Source organism: Bufo bufo, chromosome 1 (assembly GCF_905171765.1).
Source record: "Bufo bufo chromosome 1, aBufBuf1.1, whole genome shotgun sequence".
Classification (NCBI taxonomy): Eukaryota; Metazoa; Chordata; class Amphibia; order Anura; family Bufonidae; genus Bufo; species Bufo bufo.
Window position 1 is genome coordinate 608,896,632 of NC_053389.1, and position 19,474 is coordinate 608,916,105.

General features: G+C 41.9%; 1 protein-coding gene across 6 annotated transcripts in view; it reads left to right on the plus strand.

Moving 5' to 3' along the window:
• Positions 1-1,104: 1,104 nt before the first annotated feature.
• ACSBG1 (acyl-CoA synthetase bubblegum family member 1) overlaps positions 1,105-19,474 on the plus strand; it is a 99,479-nt gene continuing 81,109 nt past the window's right edge. Inside the window, exons 1-4 of one of the 6 annotated variants that reach the window (XM_040413638.1) lie at positions 1,105-1,171; positions 11,405-11,476; positions 14,532-14,752; positions 18,669-18,757. In XM_040413638.1, coding sequence (XP_040269572.1) covers positions 11,422-11,476; positions 14,532-14,752; positions 18,669-18,757 — 365 coding nt within the window. In that variant the 5' untranslated portion in view covers positions 1,105-1,171; positions 11,405-11,421. The other 5 variants (XM_040413635.1, XM_040413637.1, XM_040413634.1 and 2 more) reach the window with 5 other exon arrangements.

The window sequence follows — 19,474 nt, forward strand, 5'->3', positions numbered from 1 at the left end:
GATGGCAGCCCGCATGTGTTCGCGGGCGAACACGGCGAACTGGCCATCACTGCTAATCATAGAAACTAGAGCCTTCATCACCGAAATGAAATGGTAACAACAAACAGCCTTACCAGTGCCATTTCTAATTAAGAAAGACCTGCTCTATAAATAATTGCAGACTTTATAAAATCTGTCAGACCATATTTAATTAAGACTTGGTCTAAGAAGCGACAGGAGTACATCTGGAGCTCTCATCCTACGTACCCTATCCAGTGGATCCAATAGACTGCTAGTGCAGCATCAGACAGTTGTCTCCCTTTACCAAGACCTACTTGATCCCAGTGTATGAGACTTGGTCGATGTCTTTGATTCTAATTTTGCTATAAATTTTGGGCTTGCTATTTAGTAGTCAGGCAGATCCGAAATGACTCTGGCAATGCAAACCTGCAGCCTCTTTACATAGTATATGACTCTTTCATTGCTCCATAAATGATTACAATTCACAATCTGACTGTTGTTCAAAAGTCACAAAGCTAAACGGAGAGGTTTATATAGCCTAACGCTTTACACAGTAGAGGTTAAAGTTTACTTATCCTCAATAACTCTTCAGCTAAATGACAAGGTCTACCAAGTGCAAAATTCTCATTATTTACCGGTATCTGACGAAAACAGCTGAAAATTATACAATATTTATCATTCTCCCGTAAAAGAATCCTGATTAAAGTGTTTCCTTTTTTTAATAATGGCAACAATGAATGCTTTAGGAGGACTATTGGCTGCTGTCCAGGGAAGGTCTTTGGGAAAAGCCTCAACTTCTCACAAAGATCTGCTTGTTCACTGCTCTAAATCTCATCCTAATTCCACTGTCTCCTTTATCCTTCCACACAATGACTTATAGAGAGGCAGTGATTTCCACAACTTGGAAAATATCACTGATTGGCCAATGTGCCGAGAAAGGTCGGATTTGCATGTAAAAGAGCTTAATTCTCATTGAAATTCCTCCCAAGTCCAAAACAAGAACTTTGAAGGCATCAAACCGTATGCTTGAAGAGTTTAACCAACTTCCCATGGGAGGAACACACTTAGTCTAGTCCAGTATCTTATGGAATAAAAAAGGAGAATCAATGTGCGGACATTTTTCCTGCTGAGGATCGCCTTGCAAATTTGAAAGTATTTTTTTGTCTCACAGGTAAATATTGCACTTTGTGTCACAATCTCCAATGCTATATGAGAAGGAGACATTGTAGATGTCATGTATAGAACTTGATGGGGAAGCATTATTTCTCAGTAATTGTGCCATGCTTGTGTAGATATCTTAAATGTGGAAACTCATGCATATCATTTATATATGCCTAACATCTGAACTCTTAGCATTATTCTCAGTATTGGCAACCAGTAAGATGTTGTACGGTTTATAACAGGAACATGGATTACATCTTATAAGTCATCCAGAGTCAGTACTGGTAATTTTGTATGGCTCGTCTATGGTGCAGCGCTGCTGTGGTGCATAGTATGTTAGCACGCTACTAGAACTCTTGATAATTCACAATTAAGCCTCATTCACACATCCGTGTCTGTGCTCAAATCCGTGAGCAGGTGATGCATCCGTGAAGCTGTTCGTGAAGGATCCGCGTTGGGTCCGTGTGTCCGTTTTTTGCTGTCTGTGTTTCACTGACACTGAACAGCTGAAAAATAAGAATCTTTTCTTAATGATCCGTGAAACACGGATGCAACACAGATGGCATCCGTGGTTTTTTCACACACCCATAGACTATATTGGGCGTGATGGATCCGTGAACGGACAAAATAGAGCATGCATCCGTGCTTAAAAAAAAAAAAACTGACCCACGGACCGTGCTAAAACACTGATGTGTGAATACACACTTTAAAATGAATGGGGACACCACGCGTGGTGTTCGTGGAGAACACGTACAGCACACGTCCGTGAAACACTGATGTGCGAATGAGGCTTAACTTGTCTCCTTTCTCTGGGCCTCTCGGCGCAGTGAGATTTATTGCCAAAACACACAGTTGTATGGTAAATGACCTGAACATTTCATCAGTCACCAAAGTTGAATGATCCTTGATCCTGAACCTTTTCTAATATCAGTTGCTACAAAAGAAAATTGATATCATTTGGAAGAATTTGCTGCAGGAAAATAATGTAAGCGATTCTTTGAGGAGTTTAACAAAAAGGTAAAGGATATAATAGCAAAAAAAAGTGTTAAGGTGGCCATACACATCAGAAAGAAGTTGGTTCATGGTTGAACAAGCAGTCATCTGTTCAAACAATCCGTTCTTCAAACTGGTCATACTCGTTCAGTAAAACCAGGTAAAGATCTTCGAAAGTCATTTCTTTTGACTAATCTTATACTAATGTGTATGACGCGGTGACAAAGTGTCATAGGGAAAGATGAATGCACTATATTGAAGGAGGAATATAGGTTTTTTTAAATATTTTTTTAATATCCGATTCAAATTTCATAAAAACAGAGGAGACGGGTCATTTGAAGTGTAAGTTCTATCACATGGGGAAAAGATGGTGAAGTACAGATGCAGTATGCCATGTAACGGTATAGTAATATAGCACCTGTTACACAGTATATGGGTAATGTAAGGGGATATAGCACCTGCTGTGTATAGTATGTGTATAATGTAAGGGGATAATAAGGTAGCATTTGCCATATAGTAGGTGTATAATGTAATGGGTAGCAATGTATCACCTGCTATATAGTATGTCTATAATGGGATATAATGTAACACATGCAATAAGGCATATATTAATAATGTAATGGGAGGGCGATGTAACACCTGCTATATGATGGTAATTGATCACCTTCCATATAGTATTTGCTTAATATCACAGGATAGGAGTGTAGCAATTGTCATATAGAATGTGTATAATGTGATGGGAATGTAGCACCTGCTCATTAAGGATATACCCGGGATTGTTGGAGATATATAAAGGAATGGTCTGGTGGACTGTGGTCTGAATCCGGACCATGGTTGCCAGCTGTCTGCACCCCTGCCAGTTCTATCTGTGTCCTCAGGATGCAGCTACAGTTGAATGCAATGGTGAAGCAGGGGACTGACCGCTACCTGCTTCACCATTCCCCTCCGTCAGTGGTTCAACGCAAGCAGGAGTGATGCAGTGACATCACTGCGCCTGCCACACTGAGCCACACACAGCACAGAGGAGAGTACACTGCCGTCACTGATGTCACTGCATCACGCTTAATTGTGCTGAACCACTGATGATGAATGGTGAAGCAGGGAATTGATGGTGGGGGAACCTGGGGTAAGTGAGTATTTAGACTGTAAGGAATATGACCATCACTTCATTGGGGGCACTTTTGTTGAGGGACACTGGAAGGGGTTGTCTCACTTCAGTGAGTGGCATTTGTCATGTAGCGGAAGTTAATACAAGCCACTTACTAATGTATTGTGATTGTCCATATTGCTTCCTTCGCTGGCTGAATTCATTTTTCTATCACATTGTACACGGCTCGTTTCCATGGTTACGACCACCCTGTAATCCATCAGTGGTGGTCGTGCTTACACACCATAGGAAAAAGAGTCTTTCTCTCTGGTGACCGGGACCATGGGAGCGCACATAGGCTAGTGCTTTTACTTATATTCTGCAAGCACGACCACCACTGATAGATTGCAGGGTGGTCTGTAACCATGGAAACGAGCATTGTATAATGTGATAGAAAAATGAATCAAGCCAGCAAAGGAAGCAATATGGATAATAACAATACATTAGTAAGTGCCTTGTAGTAACTTTATCTACATGATAAATGCAACTTACTGAAGTGAGACAACCCCTTTAAGGCGGCATCACTGTATGGGTGCCACTTAAGGATATTATATTTTTCCGGGGGTGCACGTAGGGTGGCCTCAATCTGTGTCTGAGCACTAAGGCCCCTTTCACACGGGCGAGTTTTCCGCGCGGGTGCAATGCGTGAGTTGAACGCATTGCACCCGCACTGAATCCGGACCCATTAATTTCTATGGGGCTGTTCACATGAGCGGTGATTTTCACGCATCACTTGTGCGTTGCGTGAAAATCGCAGCAAGCTCTATTTTGTGCGTGTTTCACGCAACGCAGGCCCCATAGAAATGAATGGGGCTGCGTGAAAATCGCAAGCATCCGCAAGCAAGTGCGGATGCGATGCGATTTTCACGCACGGTTGCTAGGTGACGATCGGGATGGGGACCCGATCATTATTATTTTCCCTTATAACATGGTTATAAGGGAAAATAATAGCATTCTGAATACAGAATGCATAGTACAATAGGGCTGGAGGGGTTAAAAAAATAAAATTAAAATTTAACTAACCTTAATCCACTTGTTCGCGCAGCCAGCATCTCTTCTGTCTTCTTCTGTGAGGAATAGGACCTTTGATGACGTCACTACGCTCATCACATGGTCCATCACATGATCCATCACCATGGTAAATGTGATGGACCATGAGATGGACGCAGTGACGTCATCAAAGGTCCTATTCCTCACAGAAGAAGACAGAAGAGATGCCGGCTGCGCGAACAAGTGGATTAAGGTTAGTTAAATTTTTATTTTATTTTTTTAACCCCTCCAGCCCTATTTTACTTTGCATTCTATTTTACTTTGCATTCTGTATTCAGAATGCTATTATTTTCCCTTATAACCATGTTATAAGGGAAAATAATAACATCTACACAACCTTAATAACATCTACACAATAATAACATCTACACAATAATAACATCTACACAACCTTGAACCCAAACCTGAACTTCTGTGAAGAAGTTCGGGTCTGGGTACCACATTCAGTTTTTTATCACGCGCGTGCAAAACGCATTGCACCCGCACGATAAAAACTGAACAACGAAACGTGATCGCAGTCAGAACTGACTGCAATTGTGTACCTACTCGCTCGGGTTTGCCGCAACGCATCCGGACCTTATTCGGACACGCTCGTGTGAAAGAGGCCTTAAGGGATCATCCTGCTGTGACTTGAGTCCTCTGGTCTGTGAGATAACAGAAAACAATCACCCATATACTCTAATGCACATACCATATAGTAAGTAAATAATGCACATCAGTTGTAATGTAGCACATGCCTTAGACCACTTTCACATATTCAGTATTTAGTCAGTATTTTTCATCAGTGTTTGTAAACCAAAATCAGGAGTGGAGCCTACAGAGAAAATGTATAGTGGGTAGTCACCTTATCTGTGTTTTGGACCCACTCCTGGTTTGGACTTACAAATAAAAATACTGATCATATGACAGTGACCAGATACTGTAGTAGTGCACACACATTTCTGTGTCAGACCAGGATTTTCTTGACATTTACTGCTCCTGGAAGAAGACATCACATCCAGATGTTTTCGTGGGCTTTCTCAGTGACCATGGCAGTCCTACAAAAGGGGATTGGAAATGGGGTTACGTGACTCATTGCGGCTGATCTTTATGTTGCCAGGCACTCAGTGAAGGTATGCGAGGAAGTAGATGAGGATCAGCTGAAGAGCCATTTCTTCTGGAAGATAACTATAGTTGGGACACTTCCCTCCGCTGAATCTTACTGAGAACATGTACCAACTAATGAACATAGTGAATGCTATACCGCTACATACTGTACTCTCTACTTATGTCGGGTACACACAGGGCATTTATATAGCACAAAGGACAAATGCTGGATAGAGTATTGCACTAGGGCGGGTGTTACATTGTGATTAGGATTTCTGAATTACAATTCGAGCTGTGATGCTGCACTGTTTGTATTGCCACATGTAGCATCTTTTATATCCTTGTGATTTTTTTCGCCTAGTGACCTTAAAGGGGTTGTCTCACTTCAGCAAATGGCATTTATTATGTAGAGGAAGTTAATACAAGCCGCTTACTAATGTATTGTGATTGTCCATATTGCTTGCCTTTCTGGTTGGATTCATTTTTCTATCACATTATACACTGCTCATATCTATGGTTACGACCACCCTGCAATCCATCAGTGGTGGTCGTGCTTGCACACTATAGGAAAAAGCACGGGCCTGTGTGAGCTCCCACTGTCACAGCCACCAGAGAGGCTGGCGCTTTTTCCTATAGCGTGCAAGCACGACCACCACTGATGGATTGCAGGGTAGTTGTAACCATGGAAATGATCAGTGCATAATGTGATGGACAAATGAATCCAGCCAGCAAAGGAAGCAATATGGACAATCACAATACGGTAGTAAGGGCCTTGTATTAACTTTCTCTACATGATAAATGCCACTTACTGAAGTGAGACAACCCCTTTAATGACAAAGGTCGTAAACACAAGGTACAACTCAAAGTATGTTTCTTGCATGTGGGATCACTTTAATGTTCTGCTTCTTAAAAAACCCCACAAACAAACCACTAGTAAAGCAATAGCCACATGTATTTTACAGGGGTATTCCTATCTGACGAAGCAATGGCATATTGCTAGGATGCAGCATCACACCCTGTAGTACTTTTTATGAGCTGCACATGCCCAGTGCACCCATTTTTTCCTTCTAAGTAAATATGTGGCTCGGCTGCAGTTCTTTGGAGGGCAGCACTGTGAAAGAGCCGTAGCACCCTGTGCACGTTTCATTGTGACCACTGTGAGGGTCCTAATACCCATCAGTACTATTAAAACATATTCTTTTGAGTATCTGTGTATAGTTGTAGATAGCTGAGATGTGATTCCAGTTTAGAGTAGATAGTCCTGTATGGTGCTGGAATGAAACTGGCAGCAGGCCTGCGGTCTACGTGGGGCTACTGTCCTTCTATTAAGTTCTCGATGCACATTTATGAAGACTGATGGACCTGTCTACCATACAACGAACTCCACAGCATTCTCTACAAGTGTTCCTTTATTATTGATATCTGCAGCAAATTTGCAGCATTCCAGCACTGAAATCCGCAGCAAAATCTGCATGATTTGGTGATGATTTTGCTGCTGATTTCAGCCACAGATGCTGTAGATTTCTGCCCAGAAAATCAGCAGTGGACTTGCCATGTGGGGCTGTACTGTACCCTAAGGGTCAAAGCAGATTTGTACCTATGACACTGGCTGACCTGTTACATGTGCTCCTGGCAGCTGAAGACATCTGTGTTGGTCCCATGTTGATATGTGCCCGCATTGCTGAGAAAAATGTTTTAATATATGCAAATGAGCCTCCAGGAGCAACGTGGAGGTTACCATTACACCTAGAGCAGTGGTGGCGAACCTATGGCAAGAGTGCCATAGGTGGCACTCAAAGCCCTCTCTGTGGGAACCCGCACCCTGGAAGATGTCTACGGTGTACCAATATGCCTTAGACTTCTCCTGCCATTCATCAGCGCAGGCTATTATAGCTAAATGATAAAGTACATGGAAGATATACTATATTGGACTGTAGTATTCAGATTAAATGGGCGTGTTGGCACTTTGCAATAAGTAAGTGGGTTTTGGGTTGCAGTTTGGGCGCTGGGTCTCTAAAAGGTTCACCATCACTGATCTAGAGACTCCCCATTGGCCGCTTTCACATGAGCATATTGAAATCCGTCAGTATTCTGGCTCTAGAATACACATGAATTCCTGATGATATACCATCAGTATTGCTTCAGGATTTCATCAGGACTTGCATGCGTATTCGTTCCTCCCTGCATTTTTTATGCACTCCCATAGACTGTAATGGTCATATTTGAAGACAAATAGGGACAAAAATTCAGACATGCTGCGGATTTCAAATACTGACGGAAATTATATGTGAATAGCTCCATTCATTAACATTAGCAGTAGATTCCTGTACATAAAATCCAGGCCATGTACAGATTGCAAATGTAAGGGGCCTTTCTCTGTAAATGCTCCCCCTGCAATTAGATTGACAGGACCAGGTGTGATGATGTTTTCACTTCCTGGCTCTTTAAATCAAAGTGGAGAGTTTCAGAAAGAGAGCAGAGCCTCTAGGTGTAATGGCAACGTCCCCTTTGCTCCTAGAGACTCATTTACATATACTGTATCAAAGCATCATCTTTCTCAGCAATGCGGGCACATATGAACATGGGACCAACACAGTTACCTTCAGCTGCCAAGTGCACATGTAACAGGTCAGCCAGTTTCAAAGGTACAAATCTGCTGACAGATGCCCTTTAATCTTCCAAGGACTGGTGCTGTCCTACTGCCAGGATTCCAGGAAATCATCTGGAAGGCTGGTGAAATAACAGATGTTGTAACAGCAGCTGCTGTGCGCCGCTGTTCCCCTGCTTACCGCCGCGGTTCGGGGCGCCGTTTAGTGGTGATCTGCGGCCGATGCTTCCCATTTCACCGCTGCAGTCCTGGTGTCATGGCTTGGATGTAGTTTGCCGTGACACTTCCGCCGCGACCCTTCCGCCGCGCATGCTGGTTGCCTGTGGCAACGTGTTGTATTGCATGCATGGGCGTTTTCCCTCTAAGGCTGTTGCCTTTGTTTCTGGTGTGCACAGGGTTAAGGTGTGAGCAAGGTGGAGCTGGGTGTGGTCTCAGGTTTCTTCATATACTGTGATCATTTGTTATGTCTGCCTGGTATAAGAAGGAGCTTGCTCCTCTCTTGGATGCTTCTGAGGGCCATCCCAGTTTGACATACTGTCACAGTGGGGAGTGGGGGAAACCCCCCACCGTACAATGTCTGGAATTTGGGAAAGCAACTAGGCCTGAATTGTGCGTATCATAGCCCCCTGTAAGAGATCAGGTGCTGCCAGGCAGGAGGGGGCAGACCCTCCTCCCTCCCCAGTTTTAAATTCATTGGTGGCCAGTGCGGATCCCCCTCCCTCCCTCCTTCCCCTGTATTTAATTCATTGGTGGCCAGTGCGGCCCCCCTCCCTCCCTCCCCTGTATTTAATTCATTGGTGGCCAGTGCGGACCCCCCTCCCTCCACTGTGTTTAATTCATTGGTGGCCAGTGTGGCCTCCCCTCCTAATTAAAATCCCCTCCCCCCAATCATTGGTGGCAGCGGAGAGTTCCGATCGGAGTCCCAGTTTAATCGCTGGGACTCCGATCGGTAACCATGGCAACCAGGACGCTACTGCAGTCCTGGCTGCCATGGTTACTTAGCAATTTTAGAAGCATTATACCATTATACTTACCTGCGATGTCTGTGACCGGCCGGGCGCTCCTCCTACTGGTAAGTGACAGGTCTGTGCTATAAGCTATTTTAACTTGAAGCGTCCCCATCACCATGGGAACGCCTCTATGTTAAAATATACCATCGGATTTGAGTAAAAAAAAAAGTCCTTTTCCCCAAATGAAGTAAACATTTTTTGTAAGAAATAGGGAAAAAAAGAAAAGTAGACATATTAGGTATCGCTGCGTCCATATCGACCGGCTCTATAAAAATATCCCATGACCTAACCCCTTAAATGAACACCATCAAAAAAATAAAATAAAAGCTGTGCTAAAAAAAAACATTTTTTGTCACCTTACATCACTAAAAGTGCAACACCAAGCCATCAAAAAGGCATATGCCCCCCAAAATAGTACCAATCTAACCGTTACCTCATCCCGCAAAAAATACCATACCTAAGACAATCGCCCAAAAAATAAAAAAAAACTATGGCTCTCAGACTATGGAGACACTAAAACATGATTTTTTTGTTTTGTTTCAAAAATTATATTATTGTGTAAAACTTAAATAAATAAAAAATAAGCAGACATATTAGGTATTTTCACGTCTGTAACGACCGGCTGTATAAAAATATCACATGACCTAACCCCTCAGGTTAACACCGTAAAAAAAAAAAAACTGTGTCAAAAGCCATTTTAGGTCACCTTACATCACAAAAAGTGTAATGGCAAGCGATCAAAAAGTCACACGCACCCCAATATACTACCAATCAAACCGTCATCTAATCCCACAAAAAAATGATACCATACCTAAGATAATCGCCCCACCAAAAAAATATATGGCTCTCAGAATCTGGAGACACTAAAACATGATTATTTTTTTTTTTATTTTTTTTTTTAAATGCTTTATTGTATAAAACTTAAATAAATAAAAAAAGTATACATATTAGGTATTTCCGCATCCATAACAACCTGCTGTATAAAAATATTACATGAACTAACCCCTCAGGTGTACACCATAATTAAAAACTGTGTCAAAAAAGCATCAGCCGTCGCCTTACATCACAAAAAGTGTAATACCAAGTGATCAAAAAATGATATGCACCCTAAAATAGTACCAATCAAACCGTCATCTCATACCGAAAAAAATTAGCCCCTACATAAGACAGTCGCCCCAAAAAAAAAAGAAAACTATGGCTTTCAGAATATGGAGACACTAAAAACATTTTTTTTTCAAAACAAAAAAAGTAGTCATATTTGGTATTGTCACGTCCGTTACAACCTGCTCTATAAAAATACCACATGATCTAACCTGTCAGATGAACATTGTAAATAACAAAAGAAAACTGTGCCAAAACATCTATTTTTTGTTACCTTGCCTCACAAAAAGTGTAATATAGAGCAACCAAAAATCATATGTACCCTAAAATAGTACTAAAAACTGACACTTTATCCCGTATTTTCCAAAATGGGGTCACATTTTTGAAGTTTCTACTCTAGGGGTGCATCAGAGGGGCTTCAAATGGGACATGATGTCAAAAAACCAGTCCAGCAAAATCTTCCTTCCAAAAACCATATGGCGTCCCTTTCCTTCTGCGCCCTGCCGTGTGTCCGTACAGCAGTTTACGATCACAAATGAGGTGTTTCTGTAAACTACAGAATCAGGGCAATAAATATTGAGTTTTGTTTGGCTGTTAACCCTTGCTTTGTTACTGGAAACAATGGGAAAAAAATGTGAAATTCTGAAATTTCATCTCCATTTTCCATTAATTCTTGTGGAACACCTAAATGGTTAACAAAGTTTGTAAAATCAGTTTTGAATACCTTGAGGGGTGTAGTTTCAAAAAAGGAGTCATTTTTGGGTGGTTTCTATTATGTAAGCCTCACAAAGTGACTTCAGACCTGAACTGTTCCTTTTAAAAAGTGGGTTTTGGAAATTTTCTGAAAAATTTCAAGATTTGCTTCTAAACTAAGCCTTCTAACGTCCCAAAAAAATTAAATGGCATTCACATGATCCGAACATGAAGTAGACATATTAGGAATGTAAAGTAATAACTATAGTTGGAGGTATTACTATCTATTATAAAAGTAGAGAAATTGAAATTTGGAAATTTGCTAATTTTTTTACAAAATCTGGTAAATTTGCTAATTTTTCATAAATAAAAATGAAATTTGTGTTTAATGGCAGGAATGAGCTGGTGATGTATAGGACTATTAAATTATAAATATTTGCTTTTATGTTTATGATATTTGCTTTTGTGTTTGATAACCTGAAGCCTTGTAAAGGAATATGTCCTTCAACTGTTGGGCAAGTGGTAATTGTATCTGTTTCCTGTTGTAATCTGCAGATTGGATCTCAAAGTCCATGGATTCTCCAGTTGCTGAACCATTTCTGGAGGTTCCCAGCACTTATCTGAAAGGTGAACAATCAAAGAAAGTAGTAGTGGGAATAGAAAGGTTTAGGGTACGGCCACACGTAGCGAGTCTGCAGTACTAAGTGGATCTAGCTGGTATCTGCTGTCACAAATTTGCTTGAAATGGGCTTGTTTTTGCGGCCGCTTTGCTGCTTTCAGTATGTCAATTTAATATGCACAGAGGTATCTCCCGAGAAAGAGAACCATCTCGTCAGCGCCACCTATTCGAAGTGGCCCCATAGGAGTCAGAATCTGACTTTCCAACAAGCCTTGGGATTTGACAAGGTAATATAGCCAGGTCAGATATCCATCCGTAGACATCTGTTTCGGGTGCTTGCCCAGTGGATGGCTCAGTGCAATGCCTTTGAAGCGGCTTAGACTATATTCCCTTGTTGAAAAGTCAGATCTTGACTTATAGAGAACCACTTACAATAGGTGGCGCTAGCAAGATGGTTCTCTTTCTTGGGAGATACTGTCACGGTGGGGAGTGGGGGTAAACTCCCCACCGAACACCAATAGGAAGCGGGAAGAGCAACAAGGCCTGGACACAGGGAAAAGGGAGCAGGTCACCTCCTACAGCCACCCTAATCCTGGCCCTGACTCTTCACACCGTATAAACAGACCCAGAAGGTAGGACAACTCATACCCAGGAACCTTGGACCCTGGAATCAACACACTTACCTGCCGCAGCCACACGACTGGAACCTGTGCATATGTACTGGAGCCCAGACACCAAACAGAACACAGTACAAACACCAAACATAGGAACCAGCACACCGGTAACTGCCTGGACCCCCATGCGGAATAGATGCATGAGGGCATCAGGCAGAGTTGCTCGCTGATTTGTAGTTCCCCCTCCGGGGAACCCTGGGGACCTCTTACCAAAGGCACAGATACACAGGGAGATGTCTAGCATCCATGCAGGACTGAGCATACACCATAGACAGACCAGACATAGAACACCAAACTAGACATAACAACACCCACCCATACAAAAACAACACCATACAACAAAACGGATAGTGAAGGGAAGGTGACATCGGGGAGACATCGATGTCCCACTAGGTGGCCCTCACACTGGAAAGATGGAACATCCAGGAAGGAGCAAGGCTCCAGCACCAACAAAGGCTGGAGTACAACTCACTCCAGCCTGAAAGCCACAGACAATATAAACCCCTAGTGGCTACACCCAGCCAGGAATTTAACCCCTCCAGCACCAGACAGGAAAAGAACAAGGAGGAAGGTAAAAACATGCTGCAACAACAACACGTTGCCCCTGGCAACCAGCATGCACAGCTAACGTGTCATGGCGAACAACAACACTACCGTGACGAAGCCGTAACAGATACCTCTTTGCATATTCATTTCCCATGGAGCATTGCCAATAAGTCTCTATACCATGAAGTACTTCCAGTAAGTGTCCATACAGGGCTGGTCTCTCTAAGTCGCTGGTAAAACCTGCTGCAAAAAATTGACATGCTGCAGATGGAAGTCAGTTTACATTGCAAGTTTTCTTCGCAGCAAGTTCTAATTTCAAACATTTCATCCACTTTGCCACTATTGTAAATGCTGCAGATTTTCACAAGCAATTCTACTGTGATAATGTGCAGCAATTACATCATGAACAGCCATACACTAAAATGGATCTGTCAGTTCTCCTGACATCTATTTCAGCAAACACTTGCAGTCTCTATAATATAGCAATGCTGGAACATCTTTATTATATCTATGTTGCCTATTCCCCTGTTATTCCTTCGAGAAATGTATGAATACATTGACATCTGTGTTCTGTGTGTTGCCATTCCACATGCCAAAGCCAGGAGGTCTGCACAGTCTACCACTGTCAGTACTGATTGGACAATGTCACATTGTGTAGGCTCACACCATCAACTGGTGACACCCAGTTTTCTAATTATTCATAAATTTCTAGGAGGAATGACACAACACAGAGTTAGGGCTCATGTACACGACTGTTGGCTTTTTTGTGGTCTGGAAATTGCGGATCCTTAAAACACAGATACTGGCTGTGTGCATTCTGCATTTTGCGAAACGTAAAAGCTATCCAAGCCCTCACAGAAGACCATTGCCAGAAAAATTAAAATAATATGGCTTTCACACAATGGCAATGCAAAAACATAACTTTTTAAAAATGCTTTATGTAGAAGTGGTAAAACGTAAAAAAAAACAACTGTATAAGGTCTCCTGCACACGACCGTAGGTGGTGGTAACTCATCCCCCAAAAAATAAGCCCTTACGCACCTCCGTTGAGAGAAAAATAAACATATGGTTGGCTGAAAATGGCTGTACCCCAGAGGCTGTTCAAAAGAAACATGGCCCCCATAAATTAACCCATCAAAATCTGTGCTGCAAAAAAACTAAAGTTGTTCTTTCTCTTCAGATTCGTGTTATGTACCCAAACAGCAGTTTACGTCCAAATGTATGGCTTTTCAGAATGTGGTACATCCAGTCTAACAATTTGAAGGGTGTGTCTTACATGGCACCAGCAGGGCCTGCAGGATTCTTATACAAGCTGGATAATATATTCCACTGAAGGGCACAATACTTTTGCAAAATTAAAATTGTGAACATAAATCCTTCCGAGTACTTGAACAACCCTATTGTTATACTTTAATATATATCCAATAATTAAATTTTTCGATTAACTAAACAAGTAGAGATGAGCCAGTCGCTCAAAATCCGATTCAGGTTCGATTCGGTCTACTGACTTGATTTGGGTCTGAATTGATTCAACCCGAATCGAAGGTTCTCCAATTGGCTTGAAAATGTGTACGACACTCTGAGGTCTCCTACGACTCATATCATTCTCTCTTGTTTCTGACTTTGAAAAAAAAAAAAAAAAATTGCAATTTAAGTTGTATAAGATCATTATGTAAAATTTTTGTTCCCACTTTATATGTACATGTGCATATTTAGTGTTTCTTCAGTAAATAATGTATATTTTATTTTTAACTAGGAACATTCTAACAGTGCATTTACCATACTATTGTTCTCTTATGTTTTGTTAATTTTTTTTGTTTCAATATAACATTTCATTTTGCAGAAGAGAAATTATGGACCACATTTTCTGATGGGTCAGTTCGCTTGCGGATTGACTCTTCCTGTCCTCAGACTCCTGTGACTGTACATGAAATGTTTTTGGAATGCATGGGTAAATATGGCTCTCTAAATGCACTTTCAAGTAAAACGGATGGTAAATGGGAACATATTACATTCAAGGAGTATTATCATCTATGTCGTCAATCTGCCAAGGCCTTCCTGAAGGTGAGAAGGTTATTATACATACATACACTACTGGAAAACAAACATAGAACATTTGGAAAATCTAATGCGATGGAGCTGAGATTGGCAAAGTATAAACTGACAGTGGTGCTTGGACAATGATCACACAACCAAGGTGGTGCACCCTTTATTTTGGGTTCTGCGACAGGGTATACATTTAGGCAGGGTCACATTAATACTGGGTGTTATTTCCCCTTGCGGCTGCCACTCTGGCATGGTAACATTGATAGAGATGCTGAATATCCTCCTGTGGTATGTCAGTCTAAACTCTTTCAACTTTGGTTGTTGACTGCTGAGCATGGGAGATACATCGCACCCATCCAGTCCCAGATGTTCTTGATGTGGGAAAAATCTGGCAACTGAGCTGGCTAGGGGAACTGCTGAATACCCTGTTATGTAGAATATGTTGTGTAGTGCGGGCAGTGTGGTGGGCATGTTATCTTGTTGAAATATCAGGTCACCTGAATCAAAAAAGCAGGAGGTCTAGTTCCATGATGTCTTGGACATACTAAAGGTTAGTCAAAGTTCACGCCATGAATGCCAGATGGGAATGACCATAGTAGCTAATGGCACCCAATACCATGACACTTGGTGTTGGTCCTGTGTGTCTGCACTATGTATGATGGCAGTAGGTGCTCTCCAGTCTTCCTGCCAATTCTGATGAGGTCATCATTATTACCAAGGCAGACTCTACTCTCATCACTGAACACTATTGTTTGCTCCTGATGGACACATCCAAACAGAAACTATTGGAAAACTAGGCCATATATTTCCCTATATTATAGCCTGATCCCAATACTAAACTGCCACCAGCATACTGAAGAATGGATCCATTGGCCATAAATCTCCAGATAGGACAACTCCTTTGGTGAAGTGTGCATTATATTCCATAAATTCCCAGATGGGACAGCGCCTTTAACCCCCGTGAGAAGGTATAGTATATCACAGTGAATCTACAGGTCGAGTAGTCCCAGAGTAGTCTCTTAAGAACAGCCAACACACAGAAGGCACTTAAATTTTGATTCATGTCACCAAGGCAGCAATTGACAATTGTGTTCAGGCAGGCAGAAGTCAGAGCAGGCTGTGTGCTTTCTTAACGGTTTTTAGGCAGGGGGTTAAGGCAAGTATCAGAGAGCAGTGGTCAGAAACAAGCCAAACTGTGCAGAGGTCCAGAGGGTGTAGATAACACCGGATCCTCCATTTACAATAGGTGATATCAAAGCTTATCTATACAGAGGATATCAGGCCATTGTAATTCTTCCAAATAATGTGATGGATACTGTGATGGATAAATACATTTTTTTTCTTCAAAAATATAGATAGTGACATGGAAAACTAAAACAAAAACCATCAAAAATATAGGCTTAACCTAAACGGTTTTAGTCTGGCCAAAACCCATTATTTATGCTGGAAAGTGGCCGGATCACCGCCGGACCTCATTGCAGTCAATGAGGATCTGGCGAACAGCCTGCCAGATCTCCTAACAGAGATGTGAACGAGGCCTAATACATTTAAGATTAGACAGAAATATAGCTACATACCATAGGCGCTATGGTTTCTTTCACCACCCCACACCATAATCTTACCAGTTACAATCTTTAATAAATGGCATTTAGATATTCCCAAACTTTAGTTGCAGGCTCCTAGGTACAGGTTCTTCTAAAAAAATTAGCATATTGTGATAAAGTTCATTATTTTCTGTAATGTACTGATAAACATTAGACTTTCATATATTTTAGATTTATTACACACAACTGAAGTAGTTCAAGCCTTTTCTTGTTTTAATATTGATGATTTTGGCATACAGCTCATGAAAACCCAAAATTCCTATCTCAAAAAATTAGCATATTTCATCCGACCAATAAAAGAAAAGTGTTTTTAATACAAAAAAAGTCAACCTTCAAATAATTAAGTTCAGTTATGCACTCAATACTTGGTCGGGAATCCTTTTGCAGAAATGACTGCTTCAATGCGGCGTGGCATGGAGGCAATCAGCCTGTGGCACTGCTGAGGTGTTATGGAGGCCCAGGATGCTTCGATAGCGGCCTTAAGCTCATCCAGAGTGTTGGGTCTTGCGTCTCTCAACTTTCTCCTCCCAATATCACACAGATTCTCTATGGGGTTCAGGTCAGGAGAGTTGGCAGGCCAATTGAGCACAGTAATACCATGGTCAGTAAACCATTTACCAGTGGTTTTGGCACTGTGAGCAGGTGCCAGGTCGTGCTGAAAAATGAAATCTTCATCTCCATAAAGCTTTTCAGCAGATGGAAGCATGAAGTGCTCCAAAATCTCCTGATAGCTAGCTGCATTGACCCTGCCCTTGATAAAACACAGTGGACCAACACCAGCAGCTGACATGGCACCCCAGACCATCACTGACTGTGGGTACTTGACACTGGATTTCAGGCATTTTGGCATTTCCCTCTCCCCAGTCTTCCTCCAGACACTGGCACCTTGATTTCCGAATGACATGCAAAATTTGCTTTCATCCGAAAAAAGTACTTTGGACCACTGAGCAACAGTCCAGTGCTGCTTCTCTGTAGCCCAGGTCAGGCGCTTCTGCCGCTGTTTCTGGTTCAAAAGTGGCTTGACCTGGGGAATGCGGCACCTGTAGCCCATTTCCTGCACACGCCTGTACACGGTGGCTCTGGATGTTTCTACTCCAGACTCAGTCCACTGCTTCCGCAGGTCCCCCAAGGTCTGGAATCGGTCCTTCTCCACAATCTTCCTCAGGGTCCAGTCACCTCTTCTCGTTGTGCAGCGTTTTCTGCCACACTTTTTCCTTCCCACAGACTTCCCACTGAGGTGCCTTGATACAGCACTCTGGGAACAGCCTATTCGTTCAGAAATTTCTTTCTGTGTCTTACCCTCTTGCTTGAGGGTGTCAATGATGGCCTTCTGGACAGCAGTCAGGTCGGCAGTCTTACCCATTATTGCGGTTTTGAGTAATGAACCAGGCTGGGAGTTTTTAAAAGCCTCAGGAATCTTTTGCAGGTGTTTAGAGTTAATTAGTTGATTCAGATGATTAGGTTAATAGCTCGTTTAGAGAACCTTTTCATGATATGATAATTTTTTGAGATAGGAATTTGGGGTTTTCATGAGCTGTATGCCAAAATCATCAATATTAAAACAAGAAAAGGCTTGAACTACTTCAGTTGTGTGTAATGAATCTAAAATATATGAAAGTCTAATGTTTATCAGTACATTACAGAAAATAATGAACTTTATCACAATATGCTAATTTTTTGAGAAGAACCTGTATAGTCCATCTGTGTTCACGATGTCAATGAACTGAACTCATGAACTGAACATGCACACAGTATGTATTGATGTGATCCTGTCCTAAAATGTCTTCTGCCTTGGTAGAGAGATAGTTCTCTCTGGCTTATTACCGGTGATGTTAGAAGTGGCTGAGCATGTGGTCTCTACAATGACAGAAGTAAAGCAAATACTAAGGGAAATGAGTTTCCATTAGCATTAAACATAGGCTACATGCATACGACCGTTCCGTATGGCATCCTTTTTTTTGCGAATCCATTGTAATAATGCCTATCCTTGTCCACAAACTAGAAAAAAATAGGACATGCACAATTTTTTTTTTTTGCGGGGCAACAGAACGGACATACTGATGCGGACAGCACACGGTGTGCTGTCCACGTTTTTTTGCGGACCCATTGAAATCAATGGGTCTGCATTCTATCCGCAAAAAAAAGGAACAGACACAGAAACAAACAACGTTCGTGTGCATGAGGTCATACTGTGATTCTTCTTGATGCCTTCCAGAACTACCTTCAAGAATATGTATAACCTACAATAGCCTTTGGAGTTTAGAGCCCGTCATGTATTATCCCATTGTATACAGAATTCTGTCTTCTTAGAATTTTATTTTTATTTTCAGCTGGGATTACAACGATTTTATAGTGTCGGTATTCTTGGCTTTAATTCACCAGAATGGTTTCTTTCAGCTGTGGGAACAGTGTTTGCTGGGTAAGTACAATTCTTGACTTCAAGTATGTATTAGGAGAGTAGGACAGAAGGCACAGCACGGGGGCAACAGCACAACAGGCACCTCTGGGCAGCAACTTGAAGTTTGTTGGGGGGCACCAAGCAGATGATTGGAAGTAGTATCAGTTATAGAGTTGGAGTAGGCATGTATTGGTTCAAGCAGCATGCACGGTACTGTATTTAGGGTTGAGAAATGTTGCAAAAGCAAGTAGTCAAAAAAGGTCTAAGTAGCAAACTCTGTAGAGACAAGTTATTGCTCCAAGAAGCAAACAGGTACAATCATGATTTTTTTTTCCTTGTGCTTATGACAGCAGCTGAACAGCATTCTATTCATTTCTGGTCTGGTCTGCAATGTTTGCCTCCTGGCCACCTGCAGACATCTTCATGTACGGCTGGGTTGGGCAGTGCAGGAACTTCTAGACCTATCTATGGCAGCTACTTGGGAGCAGGACAACTTGGAGGCGGGCAGCAGCATTAGAGCATCTAGCCACTGCATTCCATCATGACACTTTGAAAATATTTAATCTGAGTATGGTTTTATTATTCAGCAGCCTGATGGTTCCCCTGCAGTGCAGTCAGGATCCCTGTATAGCACTTAAAAGGTGAATACCAGGGCACTACCAGGATAACACTGTTAGGAGTAGTCAAAACCACATAAGCAGTACAAGTAACTGTTCCAATTGTACCTGTGTTTTTAGT